The sequence below is a fragment of the Protopterus annectens genome, chromosome 8.part0 (assembly GCF_019279795.1).
Source record: "Protopterus annectens isolate FY-2018-M chromosome 8.part0, PAN1.0, whole genome shotgun sequence".
NCBI lineage: Eukaryota > Metazoa > Chordata > Ceratodontiformes > Protopteridae > Protopterus > Protopterus annectens.
In genome coordinates, this window is record NC_056741.1 from 1,037,070,895 (window position 1) to 1,037,098,823 (window position 27,929).

The 27,929-nt window shown below is 36.7% G+C and overlaps 1 protein-coding gene across 2 annotated transcripts in view; it reads right to left on the reverse strand.

The window, feature by feature from the left end:
- The window catches only part of LOC122809207 (chloride channel protein ClC-Kb-like), a 1,320,353-nt gene that overhangs the window by 417,548 nt on the left and 874,876 nt on the right, over nt 1–27,929 (reverse strand). For both annotated transcript variants that reach the window (XM_044080518.1, XM_044080517.1), the window contains one exon: nt 16,321–16,454. In XM_044080518.1, coding sequence (XP_043936453.1) covers nt 16,321–16,454 — 134 coding nt within the window. The remainder of the gene's footprint in view (nt 1–16,320; nt 16,455–27,929) is intronic.

Genomic DNA, 27,929 nt, shown 5'->3' on the forward strand with positions numbered 1-27,929 from the left:
TAGGAAGTGATGAAATACTAAATTATTCAGTAGCTTGTAGGTTGATTTGTAGGTTCATAATGTGATGGATAAATGATTGGTGTTTGTGGAAATTGGTTGTATATATAAAACATTTTTAAGTAGTAAGGCATTTCATCTGATGAAGTCCATTTGGACGAAAACGCTGTGAGTGTAAAGGCGTTCATTCTGTGGTGTACTACTTCGTGTCTTTGTGTGTTAATAAATTTGGAATATATTTTCAGCCTGCATTGGTCCTCGCTTTCGTGTTTTTGCCTTGTCTTCTGAGTTAGATCTTTCAGTGCCCAGTAGAATGAGCAGATCAAGTGGGACAAGGAAGAGCTTACAAAGGCAGATTTACAGTGATGATGGGTAGCTCAAATTCCTGCAAGTTTAAAAGCATGACAGGGACTGGGCAGTTTGAGTGGAAAAACATCAGTGCAATCACACATCAATAATAGTCTCACGTAATTTGCAAATAAATCAGAATGCAGCTAAATAGAAATCCCATTTCTCATCTCCTCCCACTAATTTGCAATATTTAATTCATTTCCATTCGGTGAAATGGAAAATGAATGTTTCCTAACTGAAAATAGTTAAGCATTTTTAATGCTCTAAAACTGTTAAGGTAAATCAGAATTTAAAACAAAACAAGCTTTAATACAAAATAATGGAAGTCTCCAAAACTTTGGGGAATATATCAAATCCAAACACCAGTGCAGTTATATACCAAGCATTTTAATAAGAATGCAGCTGACCACATGTTGGTTCTCAGCTTCTCCCTCTAATTAGCTAGATTTCATTACTTTTTTCAGTCACTGAAAAAGAAAAGGGATATTATCTATATCCGATCCTAGCTAAGAACTTGTAAAACACTAAGAAAAAATGTTAAGGTAAAACAGAATTTAAAATAAAACAAAATATGATACAATAAAAGCAAAAATAAAAAAAAAATAATGGAAGTATCCAAACTTAAAAGAATAAATAAAATCCCAACCTCTAGCCCAGTCACACACCAACAGTAGTCCCACAGCACATGCAGCTAAATAAGGAATCATTTTGCTTAGCTCCTTCCACTAAGTAGATGTATTTCATTTTCTTTTTTAGGCAGGGGAATGGAAAGGAATGTTTTCTAACTGATCCTAGCAAGGAACATTTAAAACTCTAGTAAGAAGTAACATTAATATGGGTGAGTTAATATAAATCATATCTACTTGCAAATAGACATTTAAATTCTAGAGTCAAGTGAAGCAAATCTAGAACATATGGGAAAACACAGATGGAAACAACATTATTTAAGTGTTATGTTATGCTGTAACTGTGCTTCCATTCATTAATGAAATACCCTTTTCGTGCATGTGTAAATGCATGGCTGCTTGAGATGGGGATTTATACTAAAGAGAAGACAGTTTCAAAACCTATGTGCATAGATTATACAACATGCATTTTCTCATCACCTAGTTTATGGACTTGATGATGTAGATGAGATAAACCAGCAAATGGTCAGAATACCCACTGAGGCATTAGCCAGGCTACTCTGTTTTCCGTCTTTCATATTGGAACTGCTTAAGTTCACAGCTATAAAGTCTAATCACAGATATTTGATATATACATATTTCTATTTAGCTGAGAATTGTAAGAAATATTTATTTTACAGGTAAGGTCCCTGTTTGAATGGAAGGCACCTTCAGATGGATTTCACAGCACTAGAGGTGCAATACTAGACAGATTCTGCTATTCTGCAGCACTACCTAGCTGTCTGATTTGTCCCTTACTATGGCATCATGCTGGGAGGTATAGTCCACTGTCTGATTTGTCCTTTACTATGACATCATGCTGGGAGGTACAGTCCATTGTCTGATTTGTCCCTTACTATGGCATCATGCTGGGAGGTACAATACACTGTCTGATTTGTCCCTTACTATGGCATCATGCTGGGAGGTACATTCCACTGTCTGATTTGTCCCTTACTATGGCATCATGCTGGGAGGTATAGTCCACTGTCTGATTTGTCCCTTACTGTGGCATCATGCTGGGTGGTACATTCCACTGTCTGAGTTGTCCCTTGCTATGGCATCATGCTGGGAGGTATAGTCCACTGCCTGATTTTTCCCTTACTATGGCATCATGCTGGGAGGTATAGTCCATTGTCTGATTTGTCCCTTACTATGGCATCATGCTGGGAGGTACAGTCTACTGTCTGATTTGTCCCTTACTATGGCATCATGCTGGGAGGTATAGTCCACTGTCTGATTTGTCCTTTACTATGGCATCATGCTGGGAGGTACAGTCTACTGTCTGATTTGTCCCTTACTGTGGCATCATGCTGGGAGGTACAGTCTACTGTCTGATTTGTCCCTTACCATGGCATCATGCTAGGAGGTATAGTCCACTGTCTGATTTGTCCCTTACTATGGCATCATGCTGGGAGGTACATTCCACTGTCTGAGTTGTCCCTTACTATGGCATCATGCTGGGAGGTATAGTCCACTGTCTGATTTGTCCCTTACTATGGCATCATGCTGGGAGGTACAGTCCACTGTCTGATTTATCCCTTACTATGGCACCATGCTGGGAGGTATAGTCCATTGTCTGATTTGTCCCTTACTATGGCATCATGCTGGGAGGTACAGTCTACTGTCTGATTTGTCCCTTACTATGGCATCATGCTGGGAGGTACAGTCTACTGTCTGATTTGTCCCTTACCATGGCATCATGCTAGGAGGTACAGTCCACTGTCTGATTTGTCCCTTACTATGGCATCATGCTGGGAGGTACAGTCTACTGTCTGATTTGTCCCTTACCATGGCATCATGCTAGGAGGTACAGTCCACCTAAGACTCACTTATCAGTGAAAGGAATGTGGTACATTGGAAAGATAATGGGATTCAAAAACATGCTATACTAATGAACCCCCTTATCTATTCTTCACATAGTCCCACAAAACATAAGCACATAGCATTGTCCTTGACACTCTACAAATGCAGCCAACCTCATAGCACTGTCTGTATATCAGCCAAGATATCACATATATTACAGTTAAAACATTGTTACGCATGCAGTATAGCTATGACAGTACAAAGGTGACATGCTATGAAGCCACAGTAAGGGAATGGAGCACAACTTTCTCAAGACAACTGTTTTTTGTGTCACCATCAGGAGATAGAGATGATGACTCACAAAACATACCATCGTGAATGCACTCAGCCCTCTACAAACCCATCTGCCCAACTCCAGCAACTCCATCCGAATGTCAGGAATGGGACTGCATGCACCTGGTTTGTCCACTCTGTAATATATTGGACTACCAAAGTGCACAAATAAGCGGAACTGTTCCTGTGTTGCAACAATCCAAAGATTGTTATGAGTAATCAGTTACTTTGAATTTGTGCAGTGGTGTTGTATGCAAATATACATTTTTAAATTATTGTTGTGTAGTGTGTTTATTGTGACCAATTCCCATTATGGAATGAGGCATAGGGCGTTGAGAGCTCTCATTGCCCCTATATGACTCAATGACCCCTGAAGCTCTGTTTTAGACTCACAGATGCTACTGCCTGGCAAAGTAACCTTTGCTTTACTTAGCATAACACCTTTTGAAAATCCATGGCATATTAAAAATGAAGATGTAATTCCTTAACCTTGTTAAAAAATTGTTTTATTGTTATTAAGAGACTGAGCCAAACAACACATCTGTAATCAACAAGTTAGACTCGTCTACAAGTGACTTTTTCATACAGAACCAGACAGTTTTGTCCAACAGGTGACTTTTCTACGTACTACTACTAATAGAGAATGTTCTATGATTTCTCTGTGGATACAGAATGAACTTAACGTAAAATTCTATTAAGCTAGGAGATGAAACACAGGTCAGCAGCTTCTGCACTTTCATCTGTATTCTTTTCTGTGCTACTGAGTATATGTGAGACAGAAAAGATGAATGCAAGAGCCAGGTACCCTTCAATGCAAGTTCTGAGTAACGTATCTGCATGCAAATATGTAATTTGTCCAAAGTTGATGGTCTTCCTTATATGAAACAGACTGGTGTTGTAGTGAGGAGATTTACAATGATAACTAATGATGTAATTCCTGAATTCCTGACTGTAAACTCTTGGGATTTTTTTTTTTTGAGGTGCTGAAGGAAACATACACTTGTGGATGAGCAGTTCTTGAAGTATTTCCTGGCAAAAATGTTAAAGCAAAATGTCAAATATTACTTGTAACTAACAGCATAAGATGATTTGCCTATAGGTTGGCACTGGTGGTTATTATTACACATATGCATAATAAAGCAAAGCTTTCTCCAGTCAAGATTATGCTAGACAGTCAAAAGGAGAAGGTTAACACCCACACAACACCTCAAACAACACATAGTCCTTCAAAACACACACATAGCAACACAAAACCCACACATAGCAACACAAAACCCATATATGTGGAGGCTCTTAACATTAACATGCCCAAGCAACAAGGATGTCCAAAGCTGAAACGCAAACAAACACCACCCCCAAACACAACCAAAGCATCACATAGCTCACAACACCAGTGTGCCACCCAAAAGCAGCCCCTAAGGCAAGACAACATACCCAACACTTTAGTCATAGGTGACTCTATAGTCAGGCACACTGATGTCCCACTCACCAGGCTAAACAAGGAGAAAATTGCAGTTAGTTGCCTATCGGGTGCCAGGATCCGCCACATAGCACATGCACTCAAGTCACTTCACAACAGGTACAAATATGACTCTGTCGATCTCCATGTTGGAGTGAATGACTTGAGACGTACCTCCCTGGACTACATGAAAAGTGACATGTAAGAGCTCTCGGATCATGTGCCCAGGCAGGTATGACCCTAGCCCTGAGTAGCATCCTGCCATCGCCCAGAATGATACCACAGTATAAGGACAAAATGACTGATTTCAATAATTGGCTAAGCTTCTGGTGTCATTCAAAGGGGATCCAGTATCTGTTTGCCTGGGACAACATGATTGACAAACCACGATGCTTTCCAAGAGATGGTTTACACCTTTCGCCCCTGGGATTCAGGATACTGGGTAAGGCTCTTGCCAACCCTATAGTGCCTTTTTTAGGCAAGGTTCAAAGAACAAAACTACCACCACAATGGGTACAAGCAAGCAAAATCTGAAGGTAATGCTACTCAATGCTAGAAGTCTAAACCTCAAGATGTACTCTCTCAAGGCTCTCCTAAAAATGGCGAACATCGATATCTGTGCAGTAACTGAGATCTGGTTCAAAGCTCCAAAGAGCACCCCAGGCTACAACTCATACCACACATTTTGGTCACCAAACCAGGACTGAAACACTAAAGGTGGAGGAGTGTCCATATTCACCAAGGATATTCACACCTCCAGACTGGTTACCCAACACTATGCATTTGAAATTCTCCAGGTGCAACTAACACTAGGTAAGACTGAAATACAAATTTTAGCTTGCTACATATCCCCCACCATGCCCCAATATTCTCACTACACCTTTCTAAACATACTGGAAAATATTAAGATACAACCAAACACCCTAATACTGGGTGATTTCAACTACCCTGCAATTAACTGGGAAAACTACTTCTGTACCAACCCCTTTGCTCAACAGTTCTTGGAATTCATAAATTCCAATGCCCTAGAGCAACTAATTCATAGTCCCACCAGGGGTACCAATATTCTAGACCTGGTCATTACCAGTATGGGAGATCGATGCTCTACACCAGTGGTCACCCCCCTCGTTGGTCAGATCAGACCATAAGCTAATCACCCTTGACATCCACATCCCATCCCCACCCTGCTTTAAGGAAACCTCCGTAAAAAACTTCTCTAAAGCCAACTTCATGCTTCTCAAGTCAGAAGTAGCAAACTTCATGACACCCATGCAGATGGGAACTGGACGTTCAACTGCTGAATCCTACACTAAGGAGCTGTACAAGCACATTCACTCGTGCATGGACCGAGCCATCCCAAATAGAACCAAGACACTGTCCTGTAAAAAAAGGAAGCCAATCTGGTGGCCCCCTGCCATAAACAAGCTGTACAACAGAAGGAAGAAACTGCTGCTGAAAAGAGGAAGAACCCAGGATTCAAAAAACTTCCTCACCAGCCTCAGCAGAAAGCTGAGATCCCTCATACAATCTTCCAAAGCTAATTATGAAAACAAAATTGCCAAAGATTCCAAAGACAACCACAAGGCATTCTATAGCTATGTCAAGAATCTAAATGGCAATACTCAGATTTGCTCTGAGCTACAGCAGAATGGCACTAGATATACTGATCTCAAGGATATTGTCAATATCCTGGCAGATAGACTCAGTGCCAACTTCACCCCCCCCTCACCCCTAAAGGGCCCATCTAAATACTGAAAGAATGCCAAATTCTGGTAATCACAGCCACTCAGGTAAAAACCACACTCTCCAAAGCCAAGAATACAGCATCCACAGGACAAAACGACATCCCAGGCTGTGTACTGCATGAACTACAAAATGAATTGGCACCTCACCTGTGTGTCATGTTTAATCATAGCCTCACCTCAGGCTTCATACGCACAGAGTGGTGTGCAGCTATAGTCATCCCACTCCACAAGGGGGGATCCACTTTGGATCCCGGGAACTGTCATCCCATCAGTCTGATGAGCCTGATCGGCGAGGCCATGGAATGTATTATCATGGAACTTATAAACAAGGACATTGGCAACCTTCAAACACTGAACCCCACCCAGTTTGAGTTCATGAAGGGCCAATCTTGCCTCTTGAACCTGATTGACTTCTTCGAGTCAGTCTCCAGAGCCATGGACGAAGGTAAGGTGGTTCACACAGCCTACTTGGACCTCGCCAAGGCTTTTGACACTACCCCCCACTCTGGAATCATAGATAAACTTACTAAGCAGGGCATTAATTCCTACATTGCTCGATGGGTTGTAAACTGGCTTACTGACAGAACACACACTGTAAAAGTAGCCAACTCCAAATCCAGCTCCAAACAAGTGACAAGTGGTGTACCGCAGGGTTCTGTCCTGGGACCACTCTTGTTTGGCATCTACTTCTCTGAAGTACAGGCCAACATTAAGGGACTCTGGCTTACAAAGTTCGCAGATGACTGCAAGCTGGGAGCCATTATTGAATTTCCAGATGATGTGGATATACTACAAAAGGGCCTTATGAAACAGATGCCTGGTGCCAGAGCCATGGGCTCAAATTAAATGCCAAAAATGTATAGTTGTTCCTTTGGGAAAAACTACGTACCTATGAACTACAATATAGGTGGCAGTACACTAAACAATGAAAGTGTGATAAGAGAACTAGGGGCACAGGTGGACAGTGGTCTCACCTTTAATAACCACATAGCCACAACAGTTAGAAAATCCTTCTACGTGGCACATCTCATCACTAAGGGCTTTTCATCCAGAAAAAAGGAGGTCATTGTCCCTTTGTACTCATCCCTCATTAGACCCATTATAGAATACAATGCCCTGTTTAGTATGTACCTCACAAGATATCTGCAACAACTAGAAATGCCACAAAAATACCTCATAAAAAGAATCACAAGCCTAAAGCAGATGCCTTATTCTGACAGTCTAAAGAAACTCCAGCTATACTCTGTCACATATCGCCTACTCAGAGGTGGTCTCTGCCTAAGATACAAGGCCATGTCAAACCCAGGGTTGTGGAACATGCTATACTTAAAGAAATCCCAATCCCTCCGAGCCACATGCTCCAGGGATCTTAACCTTGTCAACCCGATGAATAGAATATGCTGGAGGGATAGGTTCCTGACCCAGAGACTCCCCATACTCTGGAATAGGCTGCCCAGACATGTCAGGCAGAGCGCCTCAATGGCCCTCTTCAAGAGGAACCTTGACGATTGGATGGGAGATAGAAAATTCACCCCGGGGATCACATCAGTGGCCCTGCTATACAGGGGTCCAGGAAAGTAAATATTTGTGGGAACAATACCAGGGAATTGTTATGGCTAGGCTTGTATAGGCCCTAGGGCCGATAGCCTAGTACCGACCTATGAACCTATGCACCCATGATTATTACACATATGTATAGTATAATTATTATACATATGCATAGTATGTCATACATATAATCACAAAAACAATGCCAATGAGGAAGGTTTTATTATCTGAGAATGTCTTAGTCTACTGCACATTGTAATCTCAATTGCCCCATCAAACATCCCCCTCCCCCCACAGTCTCCAACCCTCACATTCATAAGGGACTAACTGTAAACCAGCAAAATATATACTGCATGGCCAGACATACAATAAAAATTTATGCCACCAAAATAACAAGACCCAAAAAATAAATAAATAAATAACACATTTCCTTTACTTTTTCATTTAATCTAATTGATTCAAGCAGCATGTATACCCTAGGACATGGCAATTGTTTTTTTTTTCAGGATGAATGAGTTTTTTTGCAATGCTGACAAGTGGGCCATAAGTTTATATACACTTCCAATACAGAGCTCTGAAAACAGAGCCACAAGGAAAGTCATTACCATTTCCATGCAGTTAACCAGTATACTACTAAAATTTTAAAGACACTTTTCTGATTTCAGAAAAATTCTAACTCTAACTCTTTGCATCCAGAGTGGCTGCCTCTTCACCCCACTGTAGCTACACCTCTGCCACTAAATAAAGTTATGCAAAATGTCTCTATGTGGTTCTTTTATGATTCATATCAGGACCGTGAAAATGCAATTTTGTCTTGCTTCTTAAACATCCTTATTAATTCTTATTGTTTTTCCATCTGCTTTGTTTGTTTTTGGCATCATGAAAAGAAATACCATTAACTCTAAATACATCAGGTCTTGTCTACCTCTTACTGGTTCAATACAAAAATATTTATTTCTTAAATCAGTTGATCCTACAACTGCAAAATTTTGCTTAGTGTGACGTAGTCTCCTTACACCAGTTTGAGGATTTCTTGTTCAGGTTTCCAGCTATCTCAAATGTTCAGTTTTGTGGGAGACAAAACTATTTTACATATCTGACAGTCTGCCTGACTTCAAACAATAGCTTCATGCTGATTCAGTGTCAAGGGATACTGAATGCCTACTGCTTCTTCAGCAGTTAATTTTGTTTCACTAGTAGTCACCTCTGTTTCAGTCTCAAGGTCTGTAAAATGCATACCTCTCAACTCTGCTGGTAAAAAGCAGAGTATCAAAGCAACTGTTAAAACTAACAAAACTGGAGGCACATAACAATGATATGTGTGATTTTTTTTTTTTGGAAAGCTTGCAGATACATTAACACATTAACACAGGAAGTAACTCTTTGATCAGTTCAATGGGCAGAAGTTAGTCCCCCCAGTAGGCTTAACTGTAACTCAGAAATGGTTCTATAATATCACTACTTGTATTGCCAGTAATTCCTTTTACATAGAAAATGGTCAGCAAGAATTAAGGAGCTTACTAATGTCATCCAGACCAAAGCTGTTGTGAATGCCTTATACAAACATACTTGCATTGATTGTAAGAAATCTACATTTTTTTATTTTACATTTTATTCAGTAGATAATAAGGGAATGACATTTTAAAAAATAAGTAGTCTGGCAAAAAAAGTTAACTACCAGTATCAGTGGTGCAACAAGTAGCACATTCACCTTTGATGCAGAAGACTGAGTTCTATTCTAACACCAGACAATGGAATGCAGCAGAAAGGGATGTTGCACTCCTGACTGTGTTGTCCTTTGGATGAAATGTGAAACCAAGGCCCCATCTAGTTGAGTTGGTGGTAGCTCAGATGGATGTAAAAGATCCCATGGTACCCACTGAAAAGTGTGGGGGCTCTTTATTTATATACAAAAATAACTCTTATTTACATATTTACAAATATTTACATATGTACAAATATATAGATATGAGTCTACTTACACATATTCATAATTTCCTTTACAATCATGCTAATTTTTATCCATATTACACCCCACTCCTTTTTCCATAATCTTTTACCTAATATTGTTTCTAAAATCCATTTACTATTAAGCATAATTTTGTTTATTCTTTTATTTCATGTATCAGAAAATAACTGTATCTATTTTTTAACATATTCTTTACTGCTATTCTAATATCCATATTTAATCATATCCATGTTTATTTTATCTATTTTTATATCTTCAAAAAACAATCTTTACATAGTTTTCCCCATAACCTTTTTACTCTTTTACATTTCAAAAACACATGTTCCATAGTTTCTTCTTCTTGACAATGTAAACATATTCTATCACTTTTCTTTTTATATGGCATATTTCCTTTTACTGGCAATTTATCTATTATCAGTCTCCAAAAAAAATTTTGACATTCTCCTTTCTGCTTATACCATTTGTTTTTTTTTTTATTTTATAACTTTATTTTTTTTCATCTGTTAGATTTTCCCATGGTTTTACATAGTAATGGTTTATCATTACATTTTTACCATACCTTTCTATATTTTTTTATATCATCAATTTTTATTTTCCACAAAAATATTTTTCTTGGTAACATTTTATTTTTTCATTTATGCACTCATTTTTTTTCTTTTACTCTTTTTTACCATCCCTCCAATTTATCATATTTATATTTATACAGTTTTTACTACTAATCTGGCATATTTTTAATTTTTTCCACTGTAACACTTTGTATTAATTTAATGAAGCTGTTTATACGACTGGGTTAATTAACCATAAACTTCCTTTTTATTTACATACAAAACTCCACTTTTTACTGAGTTTAATCTAGAGTCCCATATAAGTGAAAAAATATCTGCACTAATTGCTTTTCAAATATTGTTGGCAACATCAACATAAACACACTTGCTAAGTATGCTATTTTTCCATCAGTACTGAATTATCAAATAAGCTTTTTTTCCTGAATGATAATTTTTATGTTCACCAGAAAAGACATTTACTTTATTTCTTATATTGTTTTTCCCATTGAATTCTACTTACATTTTTATTCCCCAATTTTTTACCTAATACAGAAATGTCATTCATTGTAAAATATATACCCCCAATCTTTACTACATCACCTAAACCTTTCATTTTCTCTTTATTTAAAGCCATCCCTATCATCTCTCAAAATTAATTTGTGCAAATTACTTCTTTTATCCAAATTGTGTTTGTTTTCCAGTTATTATAAATGTCATCTGCATGTGTTAACAGAACAGAAATTCTTAACCCATAAGGTGTTGTCCTTCATTTTGTAATTTATTTCACATCCTATCACATTCATAACTAATGCAAAGAGTATACAACTCATTGGATATCTCTGTCTTACATAACTCTTTATAAGAACCTCTTGGATTAACCAGCCATTTACAGGTATTTTTACTTTATTAATATATGCTGACATACGCAATTTCCCAACTTTCTCATTTATGTTATATTCTTTCATTATTACTCATAAGATTACATGTCCAATTGTGTCAAATGCCGCATTAAGGTCTCCTATCATGATTTTCTCTTTTTCTTTTCTGTTCATAATATCATCCACAGTTTTTCGAACTATCATTAAAAATTTTTTGACAACCCTTTTCCTTTATACTATATATGTTATCTTACATAATATTTTCCATTTAAGTTTCAATTATCTTTGTATTATCTTCATAAAGATCTTATAATCCTTAGTATGCAATATTATTTGTCTCTAGTTTTTTTAATTCTCTTCTGCCTTCCTTCTTCCATATGAATTTAAGTATTTGTTTTATTTTATTTTATTTTATTGTACATTTGTTTAGTGGGAATGTCCAACTGGACACAGGTCCATTTACAGCAGAGGCCTGGGGAGAAAAGCTCTGAAAACAATATAGTACAAAAGAGTAAAATTGTATACACAGCACCATCCAGCGTGACAACCAACAGCAATGAAAAGTCAGACTGCTGATGAAATAGCCAAAAACATGTTTAATAGTAGAATAACTGGTTAAAACAGTGAATATGGTTAGCACTTTTGTGGTCACAAACACCACTTCTTCAGACCTTCATAAAAAATTCATTGTACTAACATACCTACTTTTAAACCAATTCATACAGTTGTTAGCCTATAGGAGAGCTTACTCAATTAAATCCAGCTACTAACTCTTTAACTCTTACCTATCCACTACACTTTAAAACATGTAATGAATTACATTTACATAAACAACTGCACATGTATACATACATTCTACTTTAATCTAACCCTTAAAAATATATTTTTAGTTAAATATCCCTATTAACATTAATAAATAAACAGCATGAATTTTCATTGTTATTAGTTTTTGATAAATGTTTTTATGGAATAATGAATGTTTTAAGTAATAATGAATGTTTTATTAATGTTAATAGGGATGATATTTAACTAGAAATATATAACCAAATGACATTTATGTGGTTCTGATTACTAGATCTTAAGGTTCTGGTGGTGGTATAGGGGTGGATTAGATGCTGATTATTGTATTCCACTACATAATTCTTTATACATGAAACCTTCAATAAATCATTCATTTAAAATCTTTAATATATATTTTTTGCCAGTCCCTTAAATTTTAATACATCGTATACCCTATTTATACCCTATTACATCTAGGCTTGCAGCTGAATCCATATTTACTTGCTCAAATATTTTATCTAGCTCATTTAAATAAATCTTTTCCAACTCTTTATTCTCTTTTTCTGTTAACTTTTTACATTCCATGTTTTTCATTACATTTTTTAAACATTTCTTGTGCATATTGTACTATACGATTGATAATCTTTTCCAGAGTTCTTTCCATTTCTCCTTTTATGTTTTTTATTTCTCTCATTCCATTACCATCTTTCTTTACTAATCTGCTTAGTCAACTTCTCTTTTTCCTTTGCCTATATAACAATTCTTCTATTTTTTTTAATTTCATTCATATAATTTGTTTTCTTTGTCAAAGTACTTTCTATCATGTTCTAAACCCTCCAGTGCATCATTATATATTATTTTATATTTTTTCTCTTCTTTTTTCACGATATTTCCACTGCAAAAACATTTTTTATATTTTTATTAAATATCATCCACCATTCATACCAATTTTTATAAGATGTTCTTATAGTAATATGATCTTTCCATAACTGTATTACTAATCTCTTTTGTTCTTCATTCCATGGTTTCTCATTTATCCTTTTTATTCCTTTGCCTATTTTTTATATATTCCTTATTTTCTTTTATCTCGAGCTATATTGCAAAATGATCAGGAAAATGTTTTCAACTACCTCCCATTATCCTATAATGAGATGTTCTAATACTATAAAATAATCTGTTTCAGTTCAATCCATACTCCTTTTGTAAGTCTATAAATTTTTGTCCCAAAGTTTTAACTTATGACATCTTATAATGTCTAACATGTTTCTTATTTCATTTCCCCTTCTTTTTACACTTGCCTATTAAATCACAATTAAAATATCATATTATTACAGTATTTATATTTATTACTACATCGTTTAAAATCTGAAGAAATATTTCTCTTTCTTTGCAGTTAGTATAAGCATATAATGTTATAATTCCTTATAATTGTTCTTTCCATTTTAAATCTGCAACAGTTAATTGTCCCATGTTTGCTAAAGTTACAGCTAATATCTTTACTGTATTTTTACGGAATATGCCTATGCCAGAACATCTCTCATTTCCTAAATTCCAGATTATCTTTCCTCCCCATAGTTTCTCTGCTTGTAATCTTTTTTCTTTGTTAAAAATCTTGTGACTTCTAATATAATTACATCTAAACCACATGTATTACACCACTCCAAAATGTCTGTTCTTTTTACTACATTCTTAATACTATTCACATTATCAGAAAAGTCTAAAATTTTCATTTTCCCTGTTATTTAGTTTCATAAGCTCATAGCCAAGTATTAGGCTATTTTTTTAATATGCCATTCTAAGCCTAGCCTATCCTTCCCAAAGATAAGAGTCAAACACTGTACTTTGTGTCCATGAATCAAACACCTTAACCATTATACCAAGCCCCAAATTTTAGCTGCATATATTCTATTTCATCCAATTATTTAGTTTTTTCTTTTGTATGTGTCCATTTATATTTTCTTTTTCTGTCTTTTATCCCTTTACATATAGGATTGCATTTTTTCCCTTTTTCTACCTCCCAGTTTATGTTTTTTTCATCATTTATTTCAGAACCTTTTTCTAAGTCCTCTTTATTATTTTTTCTCATCTAATTTTTCTTCTTTTTCTACTTCTAAAATTTCTTGTCTTTGTTCATTTTCTTCTCTTTCTTTTTCATTGCTGTTATTTTCATTTTTGTAATTCATACATAAATGTCTGATTTTGTTACATTTATAACATTTCAATTCACATTTTTTTTGCATTGTGACCCATTTCCCCATAAATATAACATTTTTTGTCACAGTTACTTATCAAATGTCTTTCTGTTCCACAAAAAATGTTTTGGGTTGTCCCCAGTATTTTACAACACCACTGTTCCTCTCCATATTTATCATTCTTGATATATGTATAATTTTTTTCTCTTTCTATTCATTACAATCCCAGATACCAGTCCATAAACCCACTTTTCTCATAAACCTTTGTAACGTCCAGTACTTTATTACATAAAGCTTTCCAACATCCTTTCAAAGTCTCTTTTTCTACATCTGTTCAAAATTGCACATAAATCATTTTTATTTCTGTGTTAAATGCTTTTACCTCATAAAGATTCCATGGGTTGCAGTCTTTCTTCTTTCATATTTTACAAGAAAAAATTTAATTGAAAAAAAGTCTCAAATATAATGTCAGAAAATGTCTGTTTGTTAATAAGAATAAATGTTCTTATGTCATGTGTTTTTATACCCAAAGGAGATAATAAATTATCCCACACTTCATACCTGTCTATTTTTTTTGTCTTCTTTACTTTGAATCCAAACCACGTACTTTCCTTTTTCATATTTTTCTGCATTCTTTTCTGCTACTCCACTTTTGCTTAATTTTACTTTTTCTGCATGTTTTCTTTTCCATCTCACCAGTATCCTTTAGGATTGTCTCTAAATCCTCTGTTTACATTTTCTGCATAATGTCCTCCAAGGAAACATCTCCTTCATTTTCTGCCTCACTCTGCATGATCATTTCTTTAAGTAAATCATCCTGCAACACTTCTGACTGGAGGTTATAATTATATATCCATCATTTGGTGACTCATCTCCATCAAACAGGTTTTTTGAAACATTTCCTCAGAGTCCTACACACATTCTCCGGTCTCAATATTTGCTTTTTCCATAATTTCTTTTAATACTTCATCATCTCCTTCTCACTCCATCTGCCTTCGTGTTTCTCAGTGCTACCTCTGCACCTGGAATGGAAACAGGAAGTGCTCCTCCAAAACAGTTCCCACTCACAACAATGACAAGTAGGGAAAGTTCCCCTATGCCCTTGCCGAATTTCCCCAGATTTATAAACACCACCTTAGGTCTCCCCTGAAAAGTCCACTAGGCTAGTGAGACTAACCCAGTCAAAAAAGTGTTAACTTTAATATTCCCTCATCCTTCAATGAGACTATTAATAAGTGTTTATTGAAACTGAATGAAAGATAGTTATGATTGTTTTGTTTTATTGGTGTAGGTTTAATATGTATTTAAGTGAAATTGTTTTGAATATAGTTTTGAAGAAGTCTGTACTCATTAAAGATGAAAGCATCAAACTTTAAAAGTCTTTTACTGTGTGATTTCTGGTTTTCTTGCTTAATTTGATGATCTGCAACATGCCAACTTTGATTGATGTGTTTTTGCTTAGGGACAAAACAATGTTGATTGATCTGATTTGTAAAGTTTCCTTGAAAGTTTTTATAATAGACATACCTGATGAGTCTTTGGATCATAAAAACAGAGTGAATCTCATTGAACTCCATGAGCTACTATGACTACTAGTAATGACAAACACCAGCTGGTAACTAGTGCCATTATCATTTTTAGTACAAAATATCATGATAGTCAGTTTTATGCAATGTACACATCACAGTGACCAGTTTACTTACAGACACAGTAATACCATATATGATATGTATTACCAGGATACTGGAATAAGTAACTGCTGTGTTCTTGATTACCAACAAAACAATATTATAATTGCTTACATAATGTTACAGTGAGAATTAGTATTTCTAAGTGACCTGATAGTCATTATTCCACTAGCTGTACAACTTTTGTATTATTCTGAAAAATGCACTTATTTGCTCTGATATTAAATGGAGAAACAGAAATCTGCCAGTGAATGCTGTTGGCAAGTATTTGTTGAAGTTATACTTGGCACTGATCACCATGCTTACCTCTTCTAGCAGCTCTGTATTCACTGGTATTCATTCAAAAGTAGAATGTGCTTTACTGTACCTTTGCTGTCCACAACAGGATATTCAGACTCATTGCTGGAGATGACAGCATTTAACACTTCTGTGTAATCTGCACTTTTTGTTAAACTAATTATCCCTGTCTTCATGAATTGTTCTGTAGTCACTTTGAAGGCACTATGGGAGAAAAATAATCATAATTTGTAAGAGATGTGTAACTGTTGTTAGACTTACATTTTTTTAACTGTACTTCACAGTCCTCAGCTATATAAATCAGTCACATCAGCTATATAATCCAGATCAAGCCAGATATAATAAGTTGGTAAGAACAAACAGCACACGAGTGATGCCCCATCCATTTATCTGTATAATTAAAAATCAAGATGCTATGTTTCACAAACATGTATATCTTCATGCATAAAATGATTCTGAAATACATTCCTTAAATGTTCAGTTTCATACAGTCACCTGTTTCATTATTGAGAATTGACAGAAATGAGGAAGAACTGAGAAACCAAAATACATTGACAGTAGCACTGTAGCTTTCTGTTTGTTCAGAAATGTCATAGAAATACTTTTGATAATATAAGAAGAACTTTAACATTAATTGATTTTGCAAATAGGAAAAAGAAAGATTTAACACTTATTAGTCTTGATATAGGTTCAGCATTTGATTCAGTAAGTTGGGACTATCTGTTTACCTTACTGAAGTGCACAAATTTCTCTGATGCATTTGTAAATTTAATTGAGCATTTATACAAAGGAACGCTGGCTTATATTAAGGTAGGAACATATGTTTCACAAAAAATACCCATTCTTAAAGGTACAAAGCAAGGATGTCCACTTTCTCCACTATTATTCACTTTAGTAATGGAGCCTTGGGCTAATTTGATTAGAAACAGTACTGACATAGAGGGTTTTGAAATAGAAGAAAATACAACATCAAAATTTGCAGATGATGTTCTAATTACATCAGCAGGATCTAATTCTTCTATGCAGTCTTTATTTGATAAAATGATGAATTTTAAAAGTATTTCTGGTTTAATATTCAATGAAGAAAAACTAAAATACTACCTATATATACACGAAAAAATACTCATTAGTGATTTTACTAAATATGTACCCAACTCAGGTCAGATAATTTATTTAGGTATAATACTATCTAAAGATATTAAATCTATTATATATAATAACTATAATACCTGTTTTCTTAATATACAAAATCTTTTTAATACCTGGAATAATATGTTTTTTACTATGGAGGAGAGACTTACAATTATTAAAATGATAATATTCCCCAAGATTTTATACTTAATACAATCAATAATACTTTCACCTACAAAAATAACTATCAAGAAACTGAATACACTAATGTTAAATTTCTTATGGGCACCTAATAGACCTAGGATTGCATTAAAGAAACATACTAATAGCTGGTCTCAAGGGGTATTTCTTTTCCAGACTTTAATTTATATATTATCTCTTCTATTATAAAAGTTATTACTTTATTAATAGATCGGTCATATGTCGCAAAATGGAAAGATTATTGGGAGCTAATTAGTATGCACTTCATGAAAATCTCCTTAACACATAAAAATATGATTATAAATAACTCCATGTTGTGGTTGCTAAAGGAATTTTGTACTTCACCTATTACACCTAAACATATGGTCTGTTACCCATTAAATATTATTATTAGTTATCGTAACTTTATATTCATGCACCCTAAGTATAGGGAATGGAATTTTATTGTATTCCTATAATTTATACTCAGGGTATGCTTATGTCATCTACTTCTGAAGGAGCTCATTTAGCTATAGATAATAATCTAAAGTACTGGTATCAGCTGATATCTGATAATAAAGTTAAAAATCTAGATTTCTTAAAACAAGAATTTGATCTAAGAGAAACTTGCTGGTTAGAGGTTCAGATCTTTAGACAACATCTCATTGATAGAATAGATCTAATGTCTATAACAGTTAAAGAATCTATTCCAAAACTGATTGATTACTTGATAATAAATTTACAGCATAAAGTTTCTGATAAAGGTAAACTTTCATATATACATAAAATTATCAGACAAGAAACTTTTTACAATGTAGATTCATACTGGAATTATTTCACCTCTATTAATGGGGACCCACCAACTCAACAAGATAAACAATATATATTGGAATCTGCTTATAGAACTACATCTTCCATTGTCTGGAGACTTTATAAATGGAAATTTTTACATAGATCTTTTTATACACCTTTGATGATGAATAAAATTAATAATAAAGATAATCTATGTAAGAGATGTAATGTAGAAATTAATGCTGACTGGGCTCATATGTTTTATGACTGTATGAAGTTGAAAGAATACTGGAAGTCAATTAATGAATTTTTGCAGGCTCTTTTTACAGATAATGTCATTATTTCTAAGTCTCTTATATTATTCAACACACCTGTACCTCAATGTGTTAAAAAGATTAAGCTTCCCTTGTTATGGTCTATCCTAGCAGTGGCTAGGAAAATAATAACTAGAAATTGGATTTCAGATACACCTCCTTCGTTCAATGAATTTAAAAATGTTATGAATATAATGTGTCATATGGAAATAAGCACAATTAGAATGAGAACAACTAGAAAAACATCACATTTTATTGTATGGGATAATTTACAAAATTTGTTAAAAAAATTCTAATTTCAATAGCACAGTATTTTAGTTTAATTAATTGATCTGATTGTAGTGGATGTCTTTGTAAATACTTTAGTTGTTTTGTTGAATATTATAATAATACCTATTTTTAATTATTTGTATAAAATTGTTATGATATTTCTCTTATATGTTAAAACAATAAACTTGTTTAAAAAAAAAAAAAAGAAATGTCATAGTCTCTAATTGATTACTATATCAGCTCAAAAACTGGAATGTCTGTTCTACAGCCCCATTTAAAATGTGCTCATTTGATGCATTACTGCCATTTTTACATAGCATGCTGATGTTCATAAATAACTCGGTAAAAGAAGATGTTTTTGTTTTTCCAACATAATTAGCTATGCAGATATAATTCACAGCATTCTCCTACACTCTGGATATAGAACATGCTAATCCCTGACATTTATAGCAACAACAGGATGGATAAAAGTGCTTGTCTTATCTTTAAAACATATTTATACTACTTGTGATTTATATTCTTTGCACTGTGTTTTACTTGTATTCTGCTTTTAATTGCATACTTAAACCAGGAAATAGACCACAGCTGTGTCTCTTATGAGTCCCCAACTGTCTTTCGAGTTACCTGCCCCTTATGTTAATTTGACTACATATCTCCTTCCCTCACCTCTTTCATTGGTGATTGTGAGTAAGCAAAAAAATATCATTTTGTGAAATCACTCCCCTTCAACTATTTAAATGTATTGGCCATCTCACTTTTTTCCATCAAAGCAGAATACAAAGTGCCCACCCCTTCCAATCTGTCTTGCTCTTTTAAAATTAGTTGGTCTCCACTGCCTAAGCTTAAGTTGCCCCCTTTCATATCTAACTGCTTAGTGCACACTGTAGCTCTTAGGGTCTTAACCCATTTTCTGTCTTACCTTTAAAATCTCCAAGACCACCAATTACTGGTGAGCCCACATTCTGACTCTCAGTAGTCATCTTTGGATTAGTGCTTCTTTTTTATATCTGGTGAGAAAAGGAGCATAGGAACATTTTTTTTTCTGGAGACTGCTGATCACCAGAAAGCCTAATAACTGCTTTATAGGTACCAGTTTGGAATTTCTGCTTATATTTTGCTCGTGGTGAGAGATGGAGCAGAGTGCATAGATTCCTGACTCTTTCTGGTTGGGAAGCAAGTGTCTGTACTTGATCTTCCTGACTGGTGTGGTCGCTATTCAAGGCATCTATCAAAAAAAAAAGGCTACAATGAGCATACAGACCCTTACACCATCTAGGACTAGCATGTGGATCACTGAACAGGTTGTGACCTGCTTCTCATCTTGAGATTGGTGCTACTGTTTTGTTTCTAGTGAAACAACAAATAAAGGAGCATTGTAGCCCAGAAAAGTGAAGCTGTGGTGAAACCAGCACTAGTAGTAGTCAGGCAGTAGTGATTCAGGTGACTGCCCTCATCTCATCATTCTTGACAAGCTAGTTCTTTCTTTTCAGTAAGCCCCACTTGATATGCTTCTAACTTCAGGATATCTGCCTAAATACTTTATCCATAAGTCATCAGGCTCTACTTATTAATTTCCACTCAAGTGTTCTGCAGTGCCCTGTATAGCCACATACACCTTGAGTTGACATTTTTCTTGTAAAAGCACTATGGAAATTTCACCAATACTTAGTTGCACAACAGAACAACTAGTTTACAGTGACAAGCACAGCCCCTAGACTTGCAAACCGGATACTCCTGACATTACTGTATGTTCTCACTCTAACTGTCTAATCAATAAAAAATGGTCTATTACCATAGATATGAACTTTCCCACTTCCTCTGTTACCAACTTAATGGATATGGGCATCCTGAGGCAATGTGGAAATTGCCTCATGTTTACTGACAACCAGTTCATTCTCAAACAAACTGATATGGTATGTGAGCGATGTATTTACACAATGTCACTGGAAGCAAAGCTCTCACATAAAAGCACTCCTAATGTCAATAAGGTTGGCAGTAGTACACAAGCTGCATCCATCACACACAATTCAAAGCAGAGACATAGACCCACATATGCTGAGGCTCTTATATGTAACCTTCCTAAGACCTCCAAGATGAAGTACACTTAACAAACACCCACAGCAACCCTGAATGCATTCTTTCAAAACAGCACTCACATCAGCACATAGAGCTACATCTCATGGATCCTGTACTTCTAAGCCCATATGGCAAGCCAGCACAAAAAACAGCATTCTGGTTATTGGAGACTCAATTGTGAGCCACACTAATGTCCCTCTCACCAAGCTGAGTAAGAAAAAAGTCACAGTCATTTGCTTTTTAGGGGCCAGGATCTGCCACATTACACACACACTCCGGTGATTGGACCACAAGTAATAGTACTACTCAATCACAGTCCATGTGGGTGTAAATGACTTGAGACATACCTCCTTAGACTATATGAAGAGAGACATCATGGAGCTCTTGGAATATGTGTCCCAGGTTGATATGAGCCTAGCAATGAGCAGCATTCGCCTTCTCCAGGGATGATGAAATAATATGAACAAAAAATGACTGACTTTAATAACTGGCTTAGTTTCTGGGGTCATTTTTAAGGGGTTGCAATACTTGTCAGCATGGAAGAAGATGGTCAACAGATCCCACTGCTTTGCCAGAGGAGGTCGGCATCTCTCCCCTCTAAGCTTTTGAATATTAGCTAAAACATTGTCCTCCCCCATAGTGCCTTTTTTAGGCATTGCCAAACTGAAAGTACTTCTGGCATAGAAATCATAACCAAGATGCTAGGTATGTAAACAAACGACTCTGCACCCTAGGAGCTCTCTTCACCCTTGAGAATGCTGAGTTTGTGTGGTCACTGAGACATGGTTTAAAGCTACAGACAGCACAGCAACAGTGCAAGGTTATAATGCCTTCCACAGATTTAGTCCAGCTACTACACAGACAGTGACTAAAGGTGGAGGAATCTTGATTTACATCAAAAATAAATATACCTCAAGTCTGGTCAAACAGGACAATGTACTTGTGCTTCTCCATGTTTAAACCATGATAGAAAAAATCCAGTATAACTTCCTTGCAGGCTATAGGTCCCTCTATATGACCCAGGAAACCCATACCCTGTATTTAAACTTATTGGAAACACTCACCATCCAACCCAATACCATATTCATGGGTGACTTTAATTTCCCCACGATTACCTGGGAATTATATATGACACCAAATATACAGGTACAGAGATTCCTGGATTTTGTAAACACAAATGCCCAGGACTACACTGTCAATAAACCAATACAGAAAGAGTATTGCAAACCCTCCATTATAATGCCTTCTCTGGAAAGGTCACCCCACAAAATGGTCTCCTTTGAAGTAAATATAAACCCTGGAACCCCAGCTAACCCTGGAATATTACTAGTCTTAGGCTAACTTCATACTATTGAGTGATAATCTGGCAAAATTTCAAGCCCCCATAAACCATGAGAACATTGCTGCCTATGCAGAACTGTTCATAGAAACACTACACAAGCATGTTAATAGCTGCATAGAGGCAGCTGTACCCACCAGGAAGAAGTACAGAATTAACTCAAAACACAAACCACCTTTAGAGGCAGCTGTACCCACCAGGAAATAGTATAGAACTAACTCAAAACACAAGCCACCTTGGTGGAATCACAACATTAATAGGCTGTATAACAGAAGGAAGAAAATCATGGCAAAATTTAGGAGGTGCACCACCCAGCAGGATAAAATCACTCTCATCAAACTAAACAAAAAAAAACTCAGAGGACAAATAATGTCTACCAAAACTAAATATGAGGTAAATTTGGCCTCTCAGACCAAGGACAACCACAAGGCATTCTTTAGCTATGTCCACAACCTCAAAGACAATGCAGAATTGCATGCAGAGTTCATTGTAAATGGAGCCACCTATACTGAGCCAGAAGATATAGCAAGCCTACTGGCCAACAAATTCAGCTCCAACTTTACCTCTCTCTCACCATAAACCTTCCCTCAGGAAATACCATCAAATATAACTCACCCTGCTATCACTAGGGAACAGGTCCTTACTGTACTCTCTAAGGCCAAGAACACTGCATCAGTGGTCCCAGACAATATCCCAGGATGTCTTAGAAATAGCATGAAACATGTTCTATCAGGTCCTCTGGAATTGTTATTTAACTGTAGCCTCCAAACAGGCTTCATGCTCCATTAATGGAGAACAGCAACAGTCATCCCTCTGCACAAAGGTGGGCTATCTACAGTCCCTGGAAACTACAGACTCATAGGTCTCACTAGTCTTATATGCAAAGCCATGGAAAGAATTGCCATGGAAATGATCAATGATCACTAATGACATAGGAAACCCCCAGACACTGGAAACACTTGTAGGCCTTTCTTATTCTGACAGCATTTATTTATGTATGTATGTATGTATTTATTTATATTTGTTTTCCAGGGTAGAACACTTATCTCATGAGCCTTTTTCAGATTCAGCCTGAGAATGGTGTCTGGTTAGTGATTTGCTCAGAATCATACAGTTAGGCAATGGAAGCTGAGGGAATCAAACCCTACAGCACTGGACTACAGGAAACCGCTCTTTAACATCTCCTTAATCCTCTAAGCCATTTGTATTAACCTGTACTTTACCAAATTGCTAACCAGTTGTTCCTCTGATTACTATTTTTGTATCTCTGTCAGCAACTGAAACTTTCCAAATTTCAGTAATGGTCTGTTTAATATTCTGGCACACAATACTATTTGTCAGTGGAAAATATGGTCATACTCTTTTAATTTCTAAGATTTAATTTTCATAATTATTTGCAGTTGTTACATTAGGTTACTATTCTCTGCAAAGCAACTTCCAGCTAGATCCACACATTTCCCAGCACTTAATACCACTATTGTGATAGCAAGTAAATAGTTATTTGACATACCAGTCATGCACCTACGAGACCAAAGCTGCAAAGGAGAGTCCATCTTTAATTCTCAAGCAAAGGCTTTAGGTGAGCACCTACAGCTGCAGTACAATGTGATATCAGAATTCAAGAATTTTGCTGAATTTTCCTGCAGTGGATGACTAAAAACTTTAAAAGTCCAGTTGTGAACTATCCATTTACAATACTGTCCCAAGGAGAAAATTTTCATGAACAATTTTTAGAAATCTTTAAAATAATTTGATATAAGCATGATTATTAATCAGTTACAGAGAATACATGATTCAATATACAACTAGACTAAGAATAATAAAAAAATCAGAAACAGAATATTAAGAGAGAGCTCATTTGTGTAAGTAATTTTTGTGATACAAGCTGCGATGGCCTGTCTTTATCTCAGCTGAGTAATCAAGGAGCCTCAATCCTTATCACAGACACCACTGAGAGACAATCACTAAAAACAGGAATGGATTTATGCAGTATTTTCAGATGCAGCTCTCTGCATCAAGCATAGTTTTCCCCAAGAGCACACAGGGAACACACTCCATACCTGGGACTAGACTCTCTGTCTCTCCAGATCCCAAACGAGACTCACTTTGGAGCACTGTGTCCCAATTACAATTTACACACATACATACACACACACACACGCACACACACGCACACACACACACACACACACGCACACATGCACACACTCACACACACACACACACACACACACACACACACACACACACACACACACACACACACACACACACACACACACACACACAAACATACACTCCTGAGAAAGGCTGACACAGATTTACTATCTGTGCCCCTTCTACCCAGATTATAAAGTAACCATGCTGCCACCAGTCAACCACTCTAAGGCTCTTACAATGGTATCCAATTATACTGAGTAAAATCAATATTAATATAAATGGTAGAGTGCAACCAAAGCAGCAAGGCTTTTCGGAGTGGCCAAGGCATCACTAAAATAAGCATAAGAACTGTCAAGATATTAAAAGTATTCTCCAGAAAGACCAGCCACAATGAAAATCATAAAATATTTAATATTAAATAATAAAATAAAAAAACATGAGAATACTAAATATCTAAGTACAATAAACAACAGAGTTTAAATCACAGGAGAAATAAAAATAACACACTTAGATTCACACATATATATAAAAACAATACTTAACTAATCTCACTGTATTTCCTGACTGTCTAAAGAATAACTGTTCCCTGGCTAAGTTAATTAATACAGCAAGACAAGATGAGATGCTGAGATGTTTACTTCCACAGGGCAAGATGATGAGCTTCAAAACTGGACTGAACTTAACCAACTCAACTAACTGAATTCAGCTGTCTGTCTGTGATAACAGACATAGATCTTTTATATCAGGTTCCAAAGAAAACAAAACAAACTGCTGTGAGAAGTCCAACCTGTCACTGCTGATTATAGAATGACATCACATTTGATCACCTGACTCTGATACAATACACACTCGGAGCTTTGTGAAGAGCTGTCGCAGTATCTGAAATTTATAGAGCAATTTCAAAAAACTCTACTCTTCCCTTCCAGAATTCTTTGTTTAAACATAAACATTGAATCAGTTGTAATAACACTGTTGATACATTTTAACACAAGTAACAAGTCAATGTGATGGTCAAATGACACAAAATTATTTGCAAAACTCCAGCTAACTATGCTGGCATATGTTACACATGCACTGCCCTATTCTCTCTGACACAGATGGTAATACCTCACATTGTCGCATCTAATCCCCACTTTGAAGACTCAACTAGTTTTTCAAGTGACCCTGGAAAAACATTGCTTGAGAGAAATGGGCCTGCCTGGGAACACATTAAGCTATGCCCTCCCTTGAGAGTCCATCAGCATTTGCATTACTATAATCTGGACTGGCTAACACAGAGGTTCCTCCCCAAAACCCCTTTAAGCTTTTAGAATGCCTGCTCGCAGGCTGGAGTCCACACTACCATATCTGGCCTGTTTTCCTTGTCAGGTCTGTGAGGGGAACAGTTATTGTACTATAACTGTAAAAGAACTTTCTATAGACCCCACTGTCCCCAAGAATGCTCTTGCCTGCTTTTTGGTAATAGGGGCAGGCCATGCCTGAATAGCTTCCACTTTGGCATGTTCTGGCCTAATCTAACCACACCCTACTCTATGTCCCAGGTAGGAGACCTTTGCCATACCCACCTGACAATTACTGAACTTAAGGGTCATTCCTGCCCTTTGCAGTCTGTCTAGGACCTTCCTAACATGCTGAAGCTTCATTGTGTTAACATAGCACAATCTGTGCCTCCGCCTCCTGCCTAGCAGGTTTGCTATGTAATTAACATTACTGATCTCCCTTCCCACTTTGAAGGGTCCCTGCCAAGCTGCCTGCAGCTTATTATGTCTTACAGGAATGAGCACTATAACCTGCTGTCCCAGAGCATACTCTCAGGCTTGAGCATTCCTGTCATACCAGATTTTTTCTGCTGCTGGGCTCCTACCAAGTTCTCCTGGGCTGAGCCCATGAGCTCCCAAAGCCTTGTCCTGAGGTTTAGGACATATGCCACAACAGACTCCTTATGGGATTCACATTCACCCTCCCATACATCACAAATCAAATCTAAAGGCCCCCTCACCCTATGCCCATACAGCACCTGAAATGGTGAAAAACCTTTGGATTCCTGGGGTACCTCTCTGTATGCAAACAGTAGATGTAGAAAATATCTGTCCCACTCTCTCTTAACCTAGTCTCCAAATGCTTGTAGCATGGTCTTTAGTGTAAAGATTAACCTCTCTACAAGACCATTAGTGTGGGGGTGGTATGGGGTGTCATTAGGTGTGTCACCTCACAACACTTCCACAGACAAGCCAGGTTTGATATAAAATTGGCACCTCTGTCAGTCCGTATTTCTCTCATGAAACCTACCCTGCTGAAAATCTCTAACAAACATCTGCCACCTTCTCTGCCTTGATGGAGGACAGAGACACTGCCTCAGGGTATCTAGTAGCATAATCTACTATCAGCAGGATACACTTCCTTCCTGTGAAAATTTGGATACTCAGAGGCCCCACAATATGCATAGCTACCCTTGGAAATGGTTCCTCAATCACAGACAAAGGCATCAACAGAGCACTGACATTGTCGCCCGACTTGTCTACCTTTTGACACTGCTCACAGGTCCTACAGTACCCTGTTAAATCCCTTGCAATCCCAGGCCAATAGAAGTTCTACATTAATATGTCTCTTGGTATGCTTTATTCCCATATGACCTGCAAAAGGAATGTCATGGGTTATGGGTAGAAGTGCCAGACAGTAGCTCTGAGCACTACCAACTGCTGTATTACCTTACCCTCTAGCCCTCCCTCAGGAGTCTATACAGTAACCCTTTGTTCCAGTATACAGTGGTCCCTTTTCCATGGGCATCAGTTATCTCCTTAGCTATCTCCTTCAAGCTTCAACTCCACCTTTGCGATGCTTCCCAGCTCTCCTTCCACAAGATGCCTAGTATCATCTGACAGTGGTACCTCACTGCCAGCCTGAGTACTACATTCACCTCTGTTCTTACAGTCACCCTCTCCAAGGGAACATCAGTACCTATCAGCAGCTGTGGCTCACTCTCAGGCTCACTACTACAAGGTAGCCTCCTCCCTAAAATAGCCAGATCACTAGTCCCAGCTTCAGGTGTGGGGTCTGTCTGGGTCTCCCCCAGACTACCAGACCTACATGCCTGTTTCCAAGCCAGAGTGGGTGTAACTGCATGCACACAAGGTACTGCATTATTAAAATCATTACCTATCAATACATCTGCAGGAATATCCTCAAACACAGCTACCTGTTTGCTTCCTTTTTCACACTCCCAGTCAAGGTGAACTCTGGCCAAAGGTATTTGGAATGGGATCCCTCCTAAAGCCCTGACTGGAGTGGACTGCCCAAACAAGTACTGCTCCTCTTTAACCACTGCAGGCTTTACAATAGTTGTGTCAGAGGCTGTGTCTCTCTTAGCAGTGGCCTATCTTCCATCCACTAACATAGGATACAAACTCTGGTGATAGT